At 30.8% G+C, this 17,998-nt stretch overlaps 1 protein-coding gene and 1 long non-coding RNA gene across 2 annotated transcripts; both read right to left on the bottom strand.

The window, feature by feature from the left end:
• Positions 1 to 3,832: 3,832 nt before the first annotated feature.
• Positions 3,833 to 5,830, bottom strand: LOC125583381 (post-GPI attachment to proteins factor 3-like). Its single transcript, XM_048750232.1, has 3 exons — positions 5,683 to 5,830; positions 5,363 to 5,611; positions 3,833 to 5,278 (listed from the first exon to the last, which is right to left on the bottom strand). Exons 1-3 carry the CDS (start codon positions 5,828 to 5,830, stop codon positions 4,980 to 4,982), a joined length of 696 nt encoding a protein of 231 aa, XP_048606189.1. The 3' UTR covers positions 3,833 to 4,979.
• A 1,497-nt stretch (positions 5,831 to 7,327) lies between these two features.
• On the bottom strand, positions 7,328 to 10,509 carry LOC125583895. The gene is made up of 2 exons (XR_007320928.1): positions 9,392 to 10,509; positions 7,328 to 9,011 (listed from the first exon to the last, which is right to left on the bottom strand). It is a non-coding gene; the product is annotated as an uncharacterized LOC125583895 (long non-coding RNA).
• Positions 10,510 to 17,998: the final 7,489 nt, after the last annotated feature.

The following is a 17,998-nucleotide window of genomic DNA, read 5'->3' as shown; positions in this document are numbered from 1 at the left end:
GATCGATAGATCACGTGTGAGCAACATTGATGCTAATACGAAAGGAAAAGAACGATTATTTTAAAATTCTATAGCGTAATTCTGAACTGATTTGTTTTTCATTTTCTTCTATTATTATAGAATATGCAGCGGATGCACAAAATTGTTACTGGTTGAAAAAGCTTTAGAGCAATTCCATGGAGAGTTCTCACATTGTGTTCTTTATGTATACATATATAAATATGTATTTGTGATAACACAATGGTGAAAACTCTCAATTAAGGTTGCTCTAAGATACGAGCAAGGGAGAAATATTTGCAGTGTGCATAGTGATGCCAATGTGGCCGGAAGGGCCACCGGAGAGAGAAACAATCAGTAATGTATTGGATCATTTAGAAAGGCGATATGGGAAACTGGAAACAGGCTGAATCCTAGGGACTATCTAAATTTATTTGTTTCGCCGTCGCATCCAAGAACGCATTATTGGAACGCGCAGACGAACCAGAGATTCATAGTCTATGTCCACTCCAAGATCATGATATGTTAGTTATAACTCCTAATCAAGATCATGATAGGTTTGTTTGGTTGTCGTGAGATAGCAATAGGTTGCTACCAAACCGATATAACCAACGCCAATGAATTTCGAGCGTACCAGTTATCGCTATGGTACGAGCATACGGCCAGATCACACTGGATGAGTTAATCTTGTCTGGACCAGAGAGTCTTGAATGCATCCGAGGGTTGCGGAAAATGTGAGAGATTTACAGCAGAGTCAAGGTCGTGGAAATGAATGGTGTCCATTTGGTTGCATACCCAATTCGAGTGATGAGAGATGGTGCAGTTGAGGACATCCTGATACCAAAACAATTGGTGGAAGGGAAAAAGTCTAAAATGTTGCCTCCGGTTTTAACAACTTGAAAGAAAGTTTTCAGAGTCAGAATCATTCGTTTGATTATAACATTCAGCTTGTTGATTATGATCATTTTTCAGATTTTCCCAATTTTGAATTACGAAGAATCATGTTTATTGTATTATTTTTATTTACTATGTTATACCATGTTTATATTCTCCTATTATTCTCAAATATATGTGATCATTGGATTTGGATTTTAATTTTTATGATTTTGATCAAAATGATAGTATTGTTTAATCATTTGTATGTACATTTCTCCTTACAACAAGGTTTTATTGTAGAGTTTATCTTATACCTTATGTGTAATTATCATATGTATTATTCGTTATTTTATGTTTATGAATATTTGTAAATTTTAATGAAAGAATAGTGACGATTTGCACTATCACATATTAATTTACTAAATATTTAAGAAAGTACCAAATTTTCTGTCATGAATATATTCTCATATTATTTTCCAAATGCACAAAATATGTCATGTACGTTTTACTATACTATATGAACTTTTTCTATTTTTTACTATGTAATATAAACCTACTTAGATATAAACACAATTAACCTAAACTCATGAAGCACGTGGTGCCTTGGTTTAGAGGTTTTGAATGACAAGTTTTGCGCCTAGATAAAGGGAGATACAAAACCAAATGTGTATTTCAAAAAATTGATGATGAGACAATATGTGTTACGGTCTTGCAAATGTATATGACAACGCGGGTGTATGTGAGAATCCTGGAAATGTTGGAAAAGAAGGGCTTTATCAAGGTATTTATGGTTTCTTTACTCACATAAGTAGTTTTCATGTATCTTTGTTTTAACGGTTCACTTTTCTGCAGATGTTCTCGAGAGAAATCTCTGGTACAAGCTTCCAATCTCAGATCAAATTGACACCCAATAACATGAGTACTGCTGAGGAAAATTTGCATAAAGTTTTCTATTTCGAGTTGGCATTTTCTACAACGAGAATGTATCTCTTTAGCCCAAAAGGGGCTATAGCAGGATAGAAGTTTCCACTAGAAAGTAAGCAAAAATCCAGATTCTTCTTACTCATTTCTTTCTTAACCATAAACATTTACTAACTTCTACATCGGATTTCTTGCAGTAATTGTGGAGTTTTACAAGTACAAGGTTACTCAATCTGAGAAGAGAAAAGTAAGAAAAAGCCAATGATTTTGTTTTTATTTTCGTTGCTAACAATGATTTTTTCATCATGTGTTATAGACTTGTTAGATTTACCTTTCTTTCATCATGTGTTAGATTTGGTAGAGTCTACAATTTTCTTACAAAACATTATGTTAGCAATATGCTAGAATTAGATTAGAAACTATTTAAAGTAATATACTAGTGATCTAGGTTAATTTATTCATTATCAATTAGTTTGGATAAATTTTAAGTTAGAATTCCTTAAAAGCGATAAAGAAAAATAAGCATTGTAGTTTTGATTATGCTATAAATTGATTAAGTAATGATACATAATTTAATTTACACGATGCATATAACACATGGATAAATCCATTCCCAATTTATAAATGAAAGCTCTTGAAACCTTCAGAAGAGAACATTTTATTTAGTATACAACGTTTCACCTTTCCAAAAAAATCTGTGACGGGAAATTTTATAGAACAACCATCAAAATTTATATTTACTTAGATAATCATATCAATTTGTTGCATAGAATATTAAGGGTGTAATATAGATTATAGTTAAATGGAAGACTTTATTCTGTTTTTCTCATTTCACTTGGTGTTCAAGATTTTTATTTTCTTTACATTTTAAGATTCTTATATTAGTTTCAACTTCCAAGTATTTTTTCTTTCTAATTTCTCTTTTGGTTTCATCAAATAATCATCAAACATTACAAGAATATAACTAAAATTCTGACATAAGAAAATGTGTAGACGTACTTAAAGAATCTATCAGTCATATCTTCTTAAAGCCATCATAAATATGTGTTAACTATGAAGATTTCTAGGTTCACTTTCTCATCCATTGGAATCGCCACCTCCATTTTTGGTGTTGCTTAGCAGATCATTTTTTCATATTTTCAATTTTGAATTACGAAGAATCATGTTTATTGTATTATTTTTATTTACTATGTTATACCATGTTTATATTCTCCTATTATTCAAAAATATATGTGATCATTGGATTTGGATTTTAATTTTTATGATTTTGATCAAAATGATAGTAAACAACTTCTGGAGCCAAAAGCTAACAGATTGAAATTCAATTCCTAAGAAACAAACTACAGCAACAAGGCTATCTTAATTAAACCAGAAAACAGACCAAAGACTAAAAATCAACACAAGCGGCGAAGGCAGACTGATAGATGTGGGGGCATGTGCACCCATAATAATTTTACTATTTATAAATTCTATACAAAATCATTAAAACTTTGGTGTAAGAGATGACAAAAATCTACCTGTGCACCCGTAATAATTCAAGTTTGATGCCTTATTATATTTTTTGTTATACCTTTTTAGCACTAGTGCACCCATTACATTTATATTCTAGCTTCGCCAACACCCCAGGATTAGAGATGCCAACAAGTAGAAGAGGTGGAGACAATGTCGAAATGTACTGTGGTTAAGGCCCGAATGTCATTATATTGCTCCAACAACTAAGAGTAGCCACGAGCAGTCCGTATGGATACAAACAAGTGAGACGAGGATGAGAACCTGATTTGACCTAGCGTCCACTACGACACGGAGCAAGGAGAACTGAAGCTCTGAATTATGTGACTTTAGCCGGAGAATCTGAGCGAAGGCAAAGATTACCACACAGTCATCGAAGAGACCGATTTTATAATCGATATTTTCACCTACACCTATGAATTAAGATTTAACCAATCATATTAAACTCTAATATTGTTATAACTAGGGGTTTAGCCCCTGCGCAAGCGCGGAGCTGGGTACATTATCGATGCATTGTGTTGTTTTGTGCATGTAATTGTATTGTTTTTTTTTTTTTTTTATAAAAGTTAATTTTGTCATGTTGTCTATATATTGTCTACGAATGGAGGATTGAAAGTTATACATGTTAATTAGGTAGATCTAACAATAACCATAGTATTCATTTCGTTGTTATTTTATTTAATCTTATATTGGTATAGATTTGATTGACATCTAGCGTAAAAATGATCAAAGATAACCGAACTTTTGTAGTTGTTAAGTTACGGTTAAAATAGTGTAAGGAAAAGTGTTTAAATTTTGATTTTAAAATTTTTAAATGTATATGTACGGTAAATAAAATAGTTTTCTTAGCTTACACGGATTTTATTGTGAAACTTCTCAAATGTAGTCTTTTTTGTAAAATTAAAGTAATAAGTAAAGATATTTATATATTTATATTGTTATATAACTATTTAGTATAGAGGTTTAGCGATTTTTTTTAATAAAAATGGTTTTGTGGTTTTAAAAAAAAAAATTCAATCGCATACCAAAAAAGAAATTGGTATAACTTTATGTTTCAAGAAAAGAAACTGGGTTTAAATTGTTTAGGTTTGAAATTTGGTGGGCCTTGGAACATTAGTTTTATGTGCTTCTAACTCAACCGTTAGGTCGTTTTATTTTTCATCGTCGGGAGAGCTTCTAAGTTTCCAGTTATTAATTCAACCCAATGATCGTCCACTCCGCCAAAGGCATCTAGGAGCGTAGTCCCGCGCTTCCGGAAATATTTTTTTTTCCAATATGGAACATTATTGTATCAAACATGAGTAAATGTATATAAACTGACCAAGGCTTTCGACTTGTGGTTCCTTGCTGCAATTGTTTTAAGTGATTTTGCGCAATGGTTAATATGGTGTCATGAAATTATTGAAATACTTTAGATTTTGTATGAATGGTCACTAAAGCTAATTTTGTTTAATTAAATTAAACCCTACAATTCACACAATTTATGTAAAATCAAATTTTATTAACACAATCATATATAGATCACAAGATTTTCTCATAATATTAACAAAAGTCTTAAGACTCCAAAAAGATTGACAAAAGTCTTAAGACTCAATTGACCAAAAGCAAGGTCAAGTCAAATCTCTGAATAAAAGACATTGAAAAAACTCAAGAAACCTCTGTATCTGTAAGTAAACTTACTTCGCCTTTGTCTTAGATTTCTTGAGAAGACTGGAAGTTCTGAACTCAGCATCGTCTCTAATAAAGCTCCGCCAGAGAATGGTTAGAGGAACTGTGGCGAAGTGCCAAATAGAATGAGCATCGAAGTAGCCTCCATACGGAGGGAAGTCATATATCTCTAAAAGCATAGCTAAACCTGAAGCTATCACAACCACCCACAGTTTCCAATTAGAAGGATGCCTAGAAACAGCTGCACATCTTGCCCATAGGAAAAGCTGAGCGACTCCCATGGCCACACACACAATCATGTTCCAACCTGTAAACAACATTGAACACACAGAGAATGTGGAGAGAAAAAAATGGAATTGGTTTCAGATAGGGGAAAGAGTTCTCTGTATACCATAGTAAAGTTTGTAGAAGTTAATGTACAGTACGTGGGTGGTGACTAAAGCTAGTACTGGAGCGGATACCATGACTCTTGCAGCCTCCACCCGAACATCAAAGGTTCTTATGATGGATACAATGAGTGAGAATCCGAGAACGGCTATTGCAGATGAGTAGCCTAACCTCTTTGTGATGTCAACATCCCTGAGAAACCATAGAGACAGATCACCAGAAGATTGTGGATGATAAAAGTAATGTGTAGATGATTACCGAGTGTGGAAAACTGCACTCCAAAACCAAGAGTTCATGGACAGAAACCAACATATTCATAGTAACCTGTCCTATCTTGTTTGAGAGGCAACTTATATAGTGTAATGAAGAAGGAGAGCCAGCCATGGAAATGCATCGCTAGGCTTAGCACAGAGAAAGTAACAGAAGCAGGGTCATGACAATGACCATGGGCTCTTCTCATCATGGCTACCATGTCCGTTTCCTGAACAAATTCATTAATTATTCCAGTTCTCTAAACATAACATCTAAATGTTGTAGCTTCTCAATCTTACCATGGTATTCTCCATTGAGCCAGACATGCAATGCGTGGCCAACGTTAGAAACTCTAACAATAGGCTTGCCTCCTTTATTCTTAAGGTCACTGTCATCTATCTTGAACATATAATATAGAAAATTAATCAGATAAAATTCTTATGTTTCTTTTTGATGTTTTCTTCTTGAAATTCTAATTCATAAAAAAAAATCAGACTTGTACGCTTACTTTGTTGTGTACCATCCGTAATCAGACTTGTTTTTGGACCGGTCTCCTTGAACACCTTGAAATCAAACTTCTTATTTGCCTTCTTTGACTTCATATAATTCCATGCAGTGTGATGAGAGACAATCTGAAACATATAGCATAAAAAAAAATGAAAGTAAATAATCTCTTAATTTTTTGTCGATACAATACCTGAGTAGAGTGGTTCCCATGAATTCACCATGCTTCTTGATGTTTTTCGAGTTCCAAAAACGGGGGAAGTCGAGCAACAATGAACGCTTGATAAAGAAGATTAACTATGAGAGGTTCTGAAGATTCATCTATAATTTATAGGTTTGGCGTGAAGGAAACGGAGAGGTCGACATCGCTTCTGAATTAAATGACGAAAACATTAATTGGTAAATCAAGAGACATACGTTGAACAATAGGGAAGTTAATGTTTGGTGTTTGCAGAGAAGTTGAACGGAGACGACAAAGGTAAAGAGACGAAAAACAATTAAAAACCCTAATCGACAAAACGATGTGTTTAATAACATAATAAAACATTAATTGAACGGGAAAACTCAAATCATACCATATAATTTAAAAACCAAACGCGAGAACAGAATTACTAAACCAAACCGAGAATCATGGACCCCACGGTCTTTATAAAATGCATACGTGTACACCTTAAGGAGAGAGTAAACTCTCCTATCATAAATATATATTAGTTTCGGCCATCAACGTACAAAGTATCATTTAGTTTAGTGGTATAAATGTTGGTGCTTGTATCTCAATAACCCGGGTTCGAACAACAGGTTTGACACTTTTTCACATTTTTTTAAGTGGGACCTATCAAAATGCTGACGTGTCGGCTAAGAAATGAGGCAACTGCCTCATTATATTATAGATTGAGAGAAGAAGATAATTTAGATAAAAATATGAATAAACGTAACAAAAAAAAAACAACACAAAAATTTACTGTGGCTTACCAATTTGAAAATATCTAGAGATAAATTTCTTATTTTTACTAAAATATAATTTTTAAATTACATCAAAACTATAAAAACAGAAAAAAAAAATTTGCATCAAAGAATATAAAATTGTGACAATAAGCATGATAAAGACATTTTCTCTTGTAAACAAAATATAGAACCTATATTTTATTTTGCAATATAATCTGGGATACAAGTTCTATAAAAATCATTAGTAATTACTTTGGAAAAGAATATATCTCCCTCACAAAAAAATAACAAATAAATTCTTCAGTCATTTTCAATATAAAGTTTCAAAATTTCAGTTTAAAGGATTAGTTTTTGTTTTGACACAACTGAAAGGATTACTTTGTGATGAGCCGCAGAGAGTGCTTTTGAAAATACCAAACAGCTTTTGCTTGTTTCAAAGACACAAATGTTGTTAGTAGACTGTGTCCAAGAGAGAGAAATCATGAGCTTCCGTGGCGGTGAGCCCATGATTTCATGTTTTATATGTTATACGGAGAGATTCGAAGTATATATAGTGATGCCAATGTGGCCAAAAGGGCCACCAGAGCAAAACGGTTGATGAGATGCTTCATTGGACGCGAGATACCATGTCCATGATGTATCGGATGATCATTGTAGAGGCGATATGGGAAACTGGAGACAGGGGCGGATCCGAGGGAAGAGAAGAGAGATGGAGAGTTTGAAGCAGTTTCATGGTCTATTTCCACTCCAAGATCATGATAGGTTGGATAAACCCCTAATCTTAAAACAAAGTTGAAGAAAATATAAACCAGAGATCAATGAAGGGTTGTCGATACACTGAGATTGCAATAGGTTGCAACCAAACCAATACAACCAACACCAATGAAATCCTAGCTTACAGATTGTCGCTCTGGTACGAGCATACCGCTGGCCAAATCACTGAGGATGAGTTATCCTTGTCGGAGCCAGAGTGTCTTGATTGCGTCAGAGGGGGTAAAGGTCCAAGATGTTGCCTCCTGTTCTAACAAGTTGAATGAAAATTTCAGAATCATAATCATCCGTTAAGACTATAACTTGCAATACACGTATAACATTCAACTCTCTGATTATGATGATGATAAGTGTACAAGTAATGATTATAAGAGGATGTTTTTAGTAACTAAAACACTTAATGGTTCCTTTGTCGATTCCAGGTTCCGACAATGTAGTTGAATGGTCTCGAACTGTCAGTGGCAGAACTAGAAAATATTTTGAGTGGGAGCATAAATTAATTATTAGTAAATATTTTTATTTAATAATATTACATATATCTAAATTTTTTCAATAAGAAGAAAATTCAGAAGAAAAATAATAATAAAATAATATGACTATAAACTAAATGAGGAAACAAAAAGACTTTACCAATGAAGTGGAAAAAATACTAGAATTCAAAATATTTTAAAACAAAAAATTTTGAATGAAAAGAAATGAAGAACAAAAAATAAAAGGTGAGGAAAATAATGAAACATAACACATGGCCAGAAGAAAAAAAATAAGAAAAAGGGTACAAGGAACTAAACGAAGGAAAAAAGACATCACTAACAAAATAAAAAAATACTGAAATTCAGAATATTTTAAAAAATAGTTTATGGATGAAAAGAAATGCGGAACAAAAAAATATGCGGAACAAAAAAAAATGAACATGAAGAAAATAACAAAACATAAGACGTGGCCAAAAAAAATCAGAAAGGTAAAGAAAAAGTAAGAAAAATAGATGGTGCAAGGCGGCAGATGGGGCTTTCGAACGTTGGTTCAGTGGGGAAAAAGCGAAGATTTTAACCAACTAAGCTGTAAAAGATACTCAACAATCCAACGTATTTCAATTTACTTATAGAATTTACTGGGGGCAGTTGCCCCCTTGCTGAGCAACGTAGATCCGTCCATGGAACTGTGTCATTTTCAAGCTTTCTTCCCTGCAACAAGGAGAAATATCATCAAAATATATAAATAGAAACATAGCAGCTTTCAATTGTGGAAAGAAAGATTATGCAAATCATATAAATTAATGCTACGTGACACAGAATTAGCAAATCTGTGTATCTATAAAAGCATATATAAGGATATTAATGCAATTGCCACATATAGTAAGCATAAAAGAAACCTAATATTAATGCTTTTATATAAGCACAACAGATACGGGTTCAAAAAATAAAGTAAGGGTTCTAATGATGTATTAATACCAAACGAAAACATAGAAAAACAACCATATCCAATCGACAAACTAGGAGAAACATCACGTTAACAAAATCACAATCGTAAGAGAACGTTCCAGAGACTTTGAGAGAGAACAAACCGTGATTGACCTTTCTGGAAGCTGGAGGCAGGGACAATTGAGGTTTTCAACCAATACATCATTACCAGGCCCGGCCCAGTACAAAATACATCTTAAAGCAAAATAAATATTTATTGTCCCCAAATCCTCGAACCCATCACCTGTGACCGAACAAAGTAAAACACAACAGCTGGACTATAAACAATTTTTTGCAAAACAATTTCTCCCAAAATTCTTAATCTAATTTGGCGCCTAAATCCACAGCTTCTCCCGCTTTAGGTCAGGTCCAACACTGATCATTACTGAGGTTTTCTTGGAGGGCATCCAATTTAGTTGGACCAACATGCACCTTAGCCTACTTCAACAATATCTGCTCAGCAAAGGATTCTAGGACATGAAGATTTTCACCCGGTAAGATGTAAGCATTCACAGGCTTGGAGATGTCTACATCTTACCGGTAGAAGATCTTCATATGTCATAACGCATGGTTTAGCAGTCTTTGAAGTAGGCTAAGGAGCAAGTTGGTCCAGGAACCGAATGTTGCTAAAGATATACAAAGAGATATACACTTTGGAGATATAACCAAAAAAATTAAATTTTCAAATAATTTTGAGAAGAATAAAAATCTTAAAAAAGATAAGAACAAAAGAATCCATATATGGGTAAATATCTTGACGCTTGACCAATGCAACTACTGTATATGTTTTGTTTTATTTGTCTTTCCTTTACTTGAGTTTTTTTTCTAATACTAAAATCTTTAGAAAGAGAAACTCAATACTACTAGAATATTTGATTTTCCCCCTAAAATTTGATTGTTTCCTGATGAATTATTTTGTTATTAATTGACCAAATTTTTATTGCATTTTTGGAAACATTGAAACAAATTATTCTTTTATATTGGTCAACATTATAAAATTATTGAAACTTTTCAACTTTCTTTTAAAAAAATTGGGTCAATATTTTTCCATCCCAGTCAACTTTATAAAATTGTAAACATGTTATCTCCGATAAAATTTATTTTAAAATATTTGTTTTATATACCAAAAGAGCAATTTAGAGAACATAAAATAATTGAATATAAAATATAAATATCAGTAGCTATGTACTGTAAAACCTGTATAAATTAATAATGTCGCAACTTTGGAATTTTATTAATTTATAGAGATATTAATTTACAAAAGTTTTCTTATTTAAATTTCTTATTTTAAGATATATTTATTCTAAGATAAGAAAAATATTTGATTTTAGTGTATAGACATTAATTGTTATTTTGTTTTGAAATTTGACATTTATATTAATTTTATTATATTATTTGGTGTAAATAATATATATTGCATAGAAATTAAATGTGGTTTTAGATATAATATTACTAAAACTCATCAAAAATATATTAAGTGTTAAGAAAATATAAAGATAATTTCATTGTGAATATAAAAAACAATATAATAAAGGTTCTTACTTATATAAAATATGTATACATATAAATTATTAATTTATAATTTTAATGGGAGTATATACAGTTGAAACTCTATAAATTAATATTCGATGAATTAATAATCCCTATAAATTAATAAATTTTAACGGTCCCAACTTGAGCCGGTTCAAAATCTGACACAAATCGATAAAATAATATGATAATGATTATAAAAAAATTTCTATGTAAATACATGGTCCCATTAAAATTATAAATTAATAATTTCTATGTATACATATTCTATATAAGTAATAACCTATTATTATATTATTTGTTTTATGTTCACAATGGAATTAGCTTTATATTTTCTTAACATTTAATATACATTTTTGATGAGATCTAGTAATATTCTATCTAAAAACATATTTAAATTCTATGCTATATATATTATATACACTATATATTATAATATAAATGTCAAATTTCAAATATAAAAATTAATGTCTATACAACAAAATCAAATATTTTTCTTATTTTAGAATAAATATATCTTAAAACAAGAAATCTAAATAAAAAAACTTTTGTAAATTAATATCTGTATAAATTAATAAAATTTTAAATTTCCAACATTATTAATTTATTGAAGTTCTACTGTATTTACATAGAATTTTCTAAAAAAATATTATCTTATTATTTTATCGATTTGTGTCAAATTTTGAACCGACATAAGTTGGGACAGGAAAAAAAATTATTAGTTTAGAAAATATTAATTTATCGAGTATTAATTTATAGAGGTTCTACTGTGATATGTTACTTTCTTGTGTGTTAAAGAATATAGTGTGACATGAGAGAAAAAAAAAGGGAGACGCTATGCTTACATCAATATCCCACGATGGAATTTCCTCTCTCAGAAAGAGGTTTGTGGCCTTCTCTAACTCTTGAATATAAGACAAATATAGTCCAACTTTGAGCATAACTAGAAAATATAGATTTAGGGTTTCTTCTAAAGAAATAGATCAAACCTTGTCAGTGGAGTGGGCTGGTTGTCAAACAGGTAACAGCAGATCTTAAAACCCTATCAAAAACAAAAGAGTAGTTCCAGAAATATCTGCATAAGAATAACAGGCGAAACAAACATAATTGGTGGCAATATACAAGCAATTTCTTATAAACATCTGAGGCTGTTGTGCCCACATGGTGTATGGAAAGCCATGTACAAGAAAGCCATTAGCAGTATTTTACTGTTAATCATCACCGTCATGGAATACAGAATTTAGAAAGAAAAATATACATGAAATGTTAAAACTCAGAAAATGAAAGAACCTCAAAACTAAAACATGATTTCCGCTCTTACAGTTAAAGACATTAACTAAAGACAAACTTTCTCAAAACTGAACAACACAATTAAGATAAATCGACATTCAAACAAAGTGTACAAAACATTGCCTAGCATAAAGCTCAATTTGCACATATAGTACGTAACTAGATTAAGACCCGCACCTTGCGCGGGATAAAAATTATATATATAAATTATTTTATGTATTATATGTTCTTACATATTATGAAATAATAAATATATATTAAATAATTAAAAGTCAGTAACTATTACATATATAATAAAATTGGTGCGAACGTATAAATCAATTTTATTAATACAAACAATTTTTTAAAAAAATTTGATAGGATATGTAATTAAATTTAAATGATATTAACATACATAGTATATTTTTAATATTAATGTCTATTTTTTTTTAATGGTGTTTTCTACTCATATGTTTTTTTTGATCATGTGTATCTTTAATAGCAAAAACTTTAAATTACTGATAACAAAATTTTCATTGTGGGACTAATAATTTTAGTAATTGATAATTTAAAAAAATTTATCAATGTTAGTTCAAAACTTTTATCAAAAAAACTATTCAAAGTAAATTTTGAAACTAAAATATTTATTTATTCAATATGGTTTATAGTTTAATTTAGAATGATATATATATACATAAATATTTTAAATCTTAATGATTAATTAAATTAGACTTTTACTTATATGATTTTGTAATCATTTGTATTTTGTCATAACAAAAATTTTAAACCATGGATCGCAAAATTTGAATGTGAGACTTTTAACAATTTTAGTAATTTATAGTCATTTTTTAAAATTCAAAATATAAAATATACAGAAAAATCTAAATTTTTATAATATGGTTATTTTGTTTTTTTTAAAGTTATTTTAATAGTTTTAAATTAAACAAATTTGATAGAAGATACATTTTTTTTATCAGATCTTTTTTATTCAAAATCATTAATTGTCATATATACTTTACCCACATTAGACAATTCCGTAATCTTTATTTAAGGAAATAATAATTGACATTAATAATGAATTTATGGTTAGTTTAATAAAAAGTTTATTATATAATTAGATGGACCAACCTATTTCTCTAGTAATTCTAAGAATCATCCTAGTGATGACATGTGGCTACAAAAAGAAGTTGTAATGTTTCACAAATAATATATAGGGGATAATGAAACATAATATTAATGCTTTTATATGAGCACAACAAAATAACCATATACAACCGACAATCTAGGAGAACCATCACGTTAACATAATGACAATCGTAAGAGCAAGAATGCAAGATCAAAGAGTTTGAGAGAGAACAAACCGTGATCGACCTTTCAGGAAGCTGGAGGCAGTGACAATTGGGGTTTTCTGCAAAAATATCATTACTGAGGTTTTCTTGTAGTGCATCCAATTCAACTGGACCAACATGCACATTAGCCTACTTCAAAGATACCTGCTCAACAAAGCATTCTGGGATTTGAAGATCTTCACCCGGTAAAATTTAAGCATTCGGAGGTTCAGGAATGTCTAAATCTTACCGGAAGAAGATCTCCATATCCCATAACACTTGGCTTAGCAGTCGTTGAAGCAGGCTAAGGAGCAAGTTGGTCCAGCAACAGAATGTCTCTAAAGATATACACCTTGGAGATATAGCCAAAAATTAAAATTTCAAATGATTTTGAGAAAATAAAAATCTTAAAATGATAAGAACAAATAGAATTTCTATCTGGGTAAATATCTTGATGCTTGATCAATGCAACTATATGTTTTGTTTTATTTGTCTTGCCTTTACTTGAATTGTTTTTTCTAATACTAAAATCTTTGGAAAGAGGAACTCAATACTACAAGAATATTTGACCTTTTCCCCTAAAAATTGATAGTTTCCTAATTAATAATTTTGTTATTAATTGACCAAATTTTTATTGCATATTTGGAATGATTGAAAAAATTCTTCTTTTTTATTGGTCAACATTAAAAATTTATTGAAAACTTTCAATTTTCTTTTTTTTAAATTGGGTCAATATTTTTTCATCAAAATCAACTTTATGAAATTGTTAACATGTTATCTCCAATAAAATGTATTTAAATAATTGAATGAAATAAAAATATACATAAAATGTTAAAACTCAGCGAATGAAAGAAAAACAAAAGTAAAACATGTTTGCCGCTCTTACAGTTAACGAAATTAAACAAACGCAAACTTTCTTAAAACTGAACAACCAAATTAAGATAGATCGACATTCAAACAAAGTGTACAAAAGTAACAAAACATTGCCTACATGAAGATCAATTGGCACAATAGTAAGCAAAAAATGAAACCTAATATTAATGCTTTTATATAAGCACAACAAATACTGGTTCCAGATATAAAGTAAGGTTTAAATGATGGATTTCACAATATTAAATGAAAACATTAAATACAACCATATCCAACGGCGAGACTAAAATCTAGGAGAGACACAATTGATACATCACGTTATAATCACAAGCATAAGAGCAAGATGATCAGAGAGTTTAAGTGAAAACACACCATGAGTGGGGATTTGTGGTATGAGAAAAATGTTGAGAGAGAGAGAGAGAGGTGTTTCTCGAATTTGTGATGTGAGAAAGACATAGATAAGGGATATATATATAGTAAATGATGACAGAAAGTAGAAACTGTATATGCCGGTCTCTAAAAATTTAAAGCTTTCAAATGAATTTGGGAAGAAAATAAAATAAAGAAAATAAAATAAAGAAAATGTAAAGAGATAAGACCAATAAAATCTCCCAATCGGATAAATATCTTGATTTTTGACCAATGACAACTGTATGTTCATTTTTTTTTGTCTCCATACTTTATTTTGAATTTTTTTCTAAAACTGAAATCTTAGTTAAGGGGAAAATATTAATATTGTATTAGAATATTTTTATTTTATTGTTTTGAATAGAGATATTTAAAATAATTGTAAAGTTAAATATTTTCTTCTTAATTTGATTAATTTTTTATTGTGAATTTGGAAACAGTATATTTATTTACTGGTCAACACTAAAATTTATTTCAAAATTTCCAACTTTCTTAAAAGTCCTTTGTGGTGTAGATTTTGTTTCCATCCTAGTCAACTTTTGAAATTGTTAACATATTATCTTTAGTACAATGTTTTTTTAAAATAAAAAATTGTTTCATATACCAGAATGGTAGATTAGTGAAAATAAATATTAAAAGTAATTGTATATTATATTTAAAGTTACATATACATTTTAGTTGTTCATTTACAAATTTTTTAGAATTTAAGTTATGTTTACCTAGTTACCTATGATGTGTATGTACATGCGTAGGCAAGTGATTTGTTTGTATTGCTTGCTAAAGAGTGGTGTTTTAAATAATAACGTCTAAGAAGTAATTTTGAAATTTGTCTTCATGCAAAGATAATCTGTCGAATTTTGGGGTGTTAATCCACTAGTCTAGATAGAAAATAAATTCCAAAACATTAATCCTCCAACTCCAACGCCCCATCACAAAAAGGACATTGTGCATTATCCTCCAAAGCCTCAAAATATTATGGCTTACACAATGAAGATATCACATGTTTGATGATCATTATTGTACCTGAAGTTTGCCAAGGTGCCATGTTCCATATGTTACGGATCATTTTCATATGTTTCATCTTTATTCTGCCATAATTCCTCACCTCCCATGTAACTGACGGTGTTTGCAACAAGCACTCCCTCAGTATCTTGCATAGATATAGTAGAGAAGTTACAGCATCCTCCGAGAACCTCGATGTTAACACCATTCTCCGTGCACCTTCTCTAGTATATATAACTGAAAGCATAAACTTGACATGGACTAAGGATTAGCAGTACAACTTCTCTAGAATAATACCAGTTAAATCATATGATTATGAAATGTAGTAAGTCACGATTCCTGAGGTTATTTCATCAATTCAGATTTATTTGCTCACATGTCTATAAAATCTTTCTGGAGTATCCTCCCCTAGATTGTGAATATCAAGGAGAGGGCAACCGTTTCATCACACCAAACCATTGTATAACTAGATTGACAATAACACATTTGAACAACTTTTAGCATCATTTCTTTTTTTTGTATAACTAGATTGTAAGCATGTCGCCAAACTAAGAAGGATAGAGAAAAAAACTTACAATTACATATCCTTCTAGCATTGACAATGTGTTGAACACCTTGATCTCTACTAGGATAAACTTACTAAGTCAACATTAATATTAAGTACTAGCTAGTTGCTCAAATCAAGATTTACTCAAACTAAAATTCAGCCATCCTTCAAAACGATGAGAGGATTTCAATACTAATCATACTTGTTTCCTTCAAGAATTAGGTTAAGATAACTTAATCATTGGATCAACATGACTAGTGCTAGTGAAGTGCTCACGTTCATGCAATCTGTTTGACTTTTAATTTGATGGTATTTTTTTGACATCAAACTGTTATTTTATTACTCAAACAAGATGTGGTTCGTAAAGACATGTTGGAATAGAACAACCAACAAATAAAATTTCCGGATGGAAAGATCTTACAGTCCTAACCTTTTTTTTTAAGTCCTAACTAGAAAATCAGAAATCGCATTTTACCTTCAAAGAGTGTAAGATAGCTTAAATAATTGAAATCACTTTTGAAGATTCTTTACTTCCTTCAGCTCAGTCGAGAAGTTCGGCCATGCATGAGGTTATGTAATCATGGAGAACATGTCCCTGCAGTCTGTTCCAAAATTATGACAATTTGAGTAACTTAACATACTATCCATCGTCCAAGAAAGCGTTCCTAACTCCGAGTGCAAAACAGACTCTCGTCGTCTTAATTTCCTCGTCCCCATTAATTGAGTTTGTCCAGGCGTGTCTTTCTAAACCCATCCAAAACCACTGAATTGTGATGTGAAAGTCTATAAACCATCAACCAAACATATGTACTTTTAAAGAGCGTGTTAGGCATGATGCATATCAGCATATATTTTTTTACAGATGCGAATCCTTTGTTGGTTGTGCTGATTGATCAGTAGTCAATCTTATCTCCTCTGTCATTGAAACCCTAGCTGTCAAGAGAGAAAGAGAAATTTTTTTTAGTTTCAAACCAATGGTCGGATGCTTCTATAGCTACGACATCGGCTTGTTTGATTCGCTTTGCTTTTTTTCTTTGATTTGTTTTACTTTCTATCACTTGGTATGTTTGATTGCCAATTTATTTTAGATCTGACAAAGTTTTTTTATTATTCTTTTGTATGTTTCTTCCAATGGATTTGGTAAGATAAAATACTTTGGTTCAATTGAACCGTTTAGAAAAGTTAATTGACAGATCAACTGCGGATGGTGGTGACGGGTCTTACCGGCTTCAATTGTTGATGGTTCTTCATTTTATGGTGATGAATTTCTTGCTGCAAACTATGGTTACTTCAAAAGGCAGCATGAAATTCTATGGAATGGTAATCTCTGTGGCTCTATTATTTTCAATAGAGCAATACAAAGAGTTGTCTTGTCTCGGTGACTCTTACTGGAGTATTAAAAAAGAGAGTGTCAATTGTTCCCAATTCAATTTGAAACGTGGTGTTTTTGGATTAATACGAACATTATTTCCTTTTATATTCAACTATTCCAGAAGCAAATATGGAGCTTTTATATGAAAAATCTTTTAGTCATCCACACGCAAGATAGATATGTGTTAGTTTACTTTGGATCTGTACTAGTGTATCACTTTTCTATATTTATTTTGCTAGTTCTCATTGTTTAGAATTCTTTGCCTACAAGGCTCAATAATTCAATTTAAAAAAAAACAGATCAATAGTCTGTTCATCAGAAAATATGGGAAGTTATTTGATTTTTATTGTGGTAATACTATTATGTGCATTCAATAGAATATTCA

Source organism: Brassica napus, chromosome C3, assembly GCF_020379485.1.
Source record: "Brassica napus cultivar Da-Ae chromosome C3, Da-Ae, whole genome shotgun sequence".
Classification (NCBI taxonomy): Eukaryota; Viridiplantae; Streptophyta; class Magnoliopsida; order Brassicales; family Brassicaceae; genus Brassica; species Brassica napus.
This window is presented reverse-complemented; position numbering and strand designations above follow the sequence as displayed.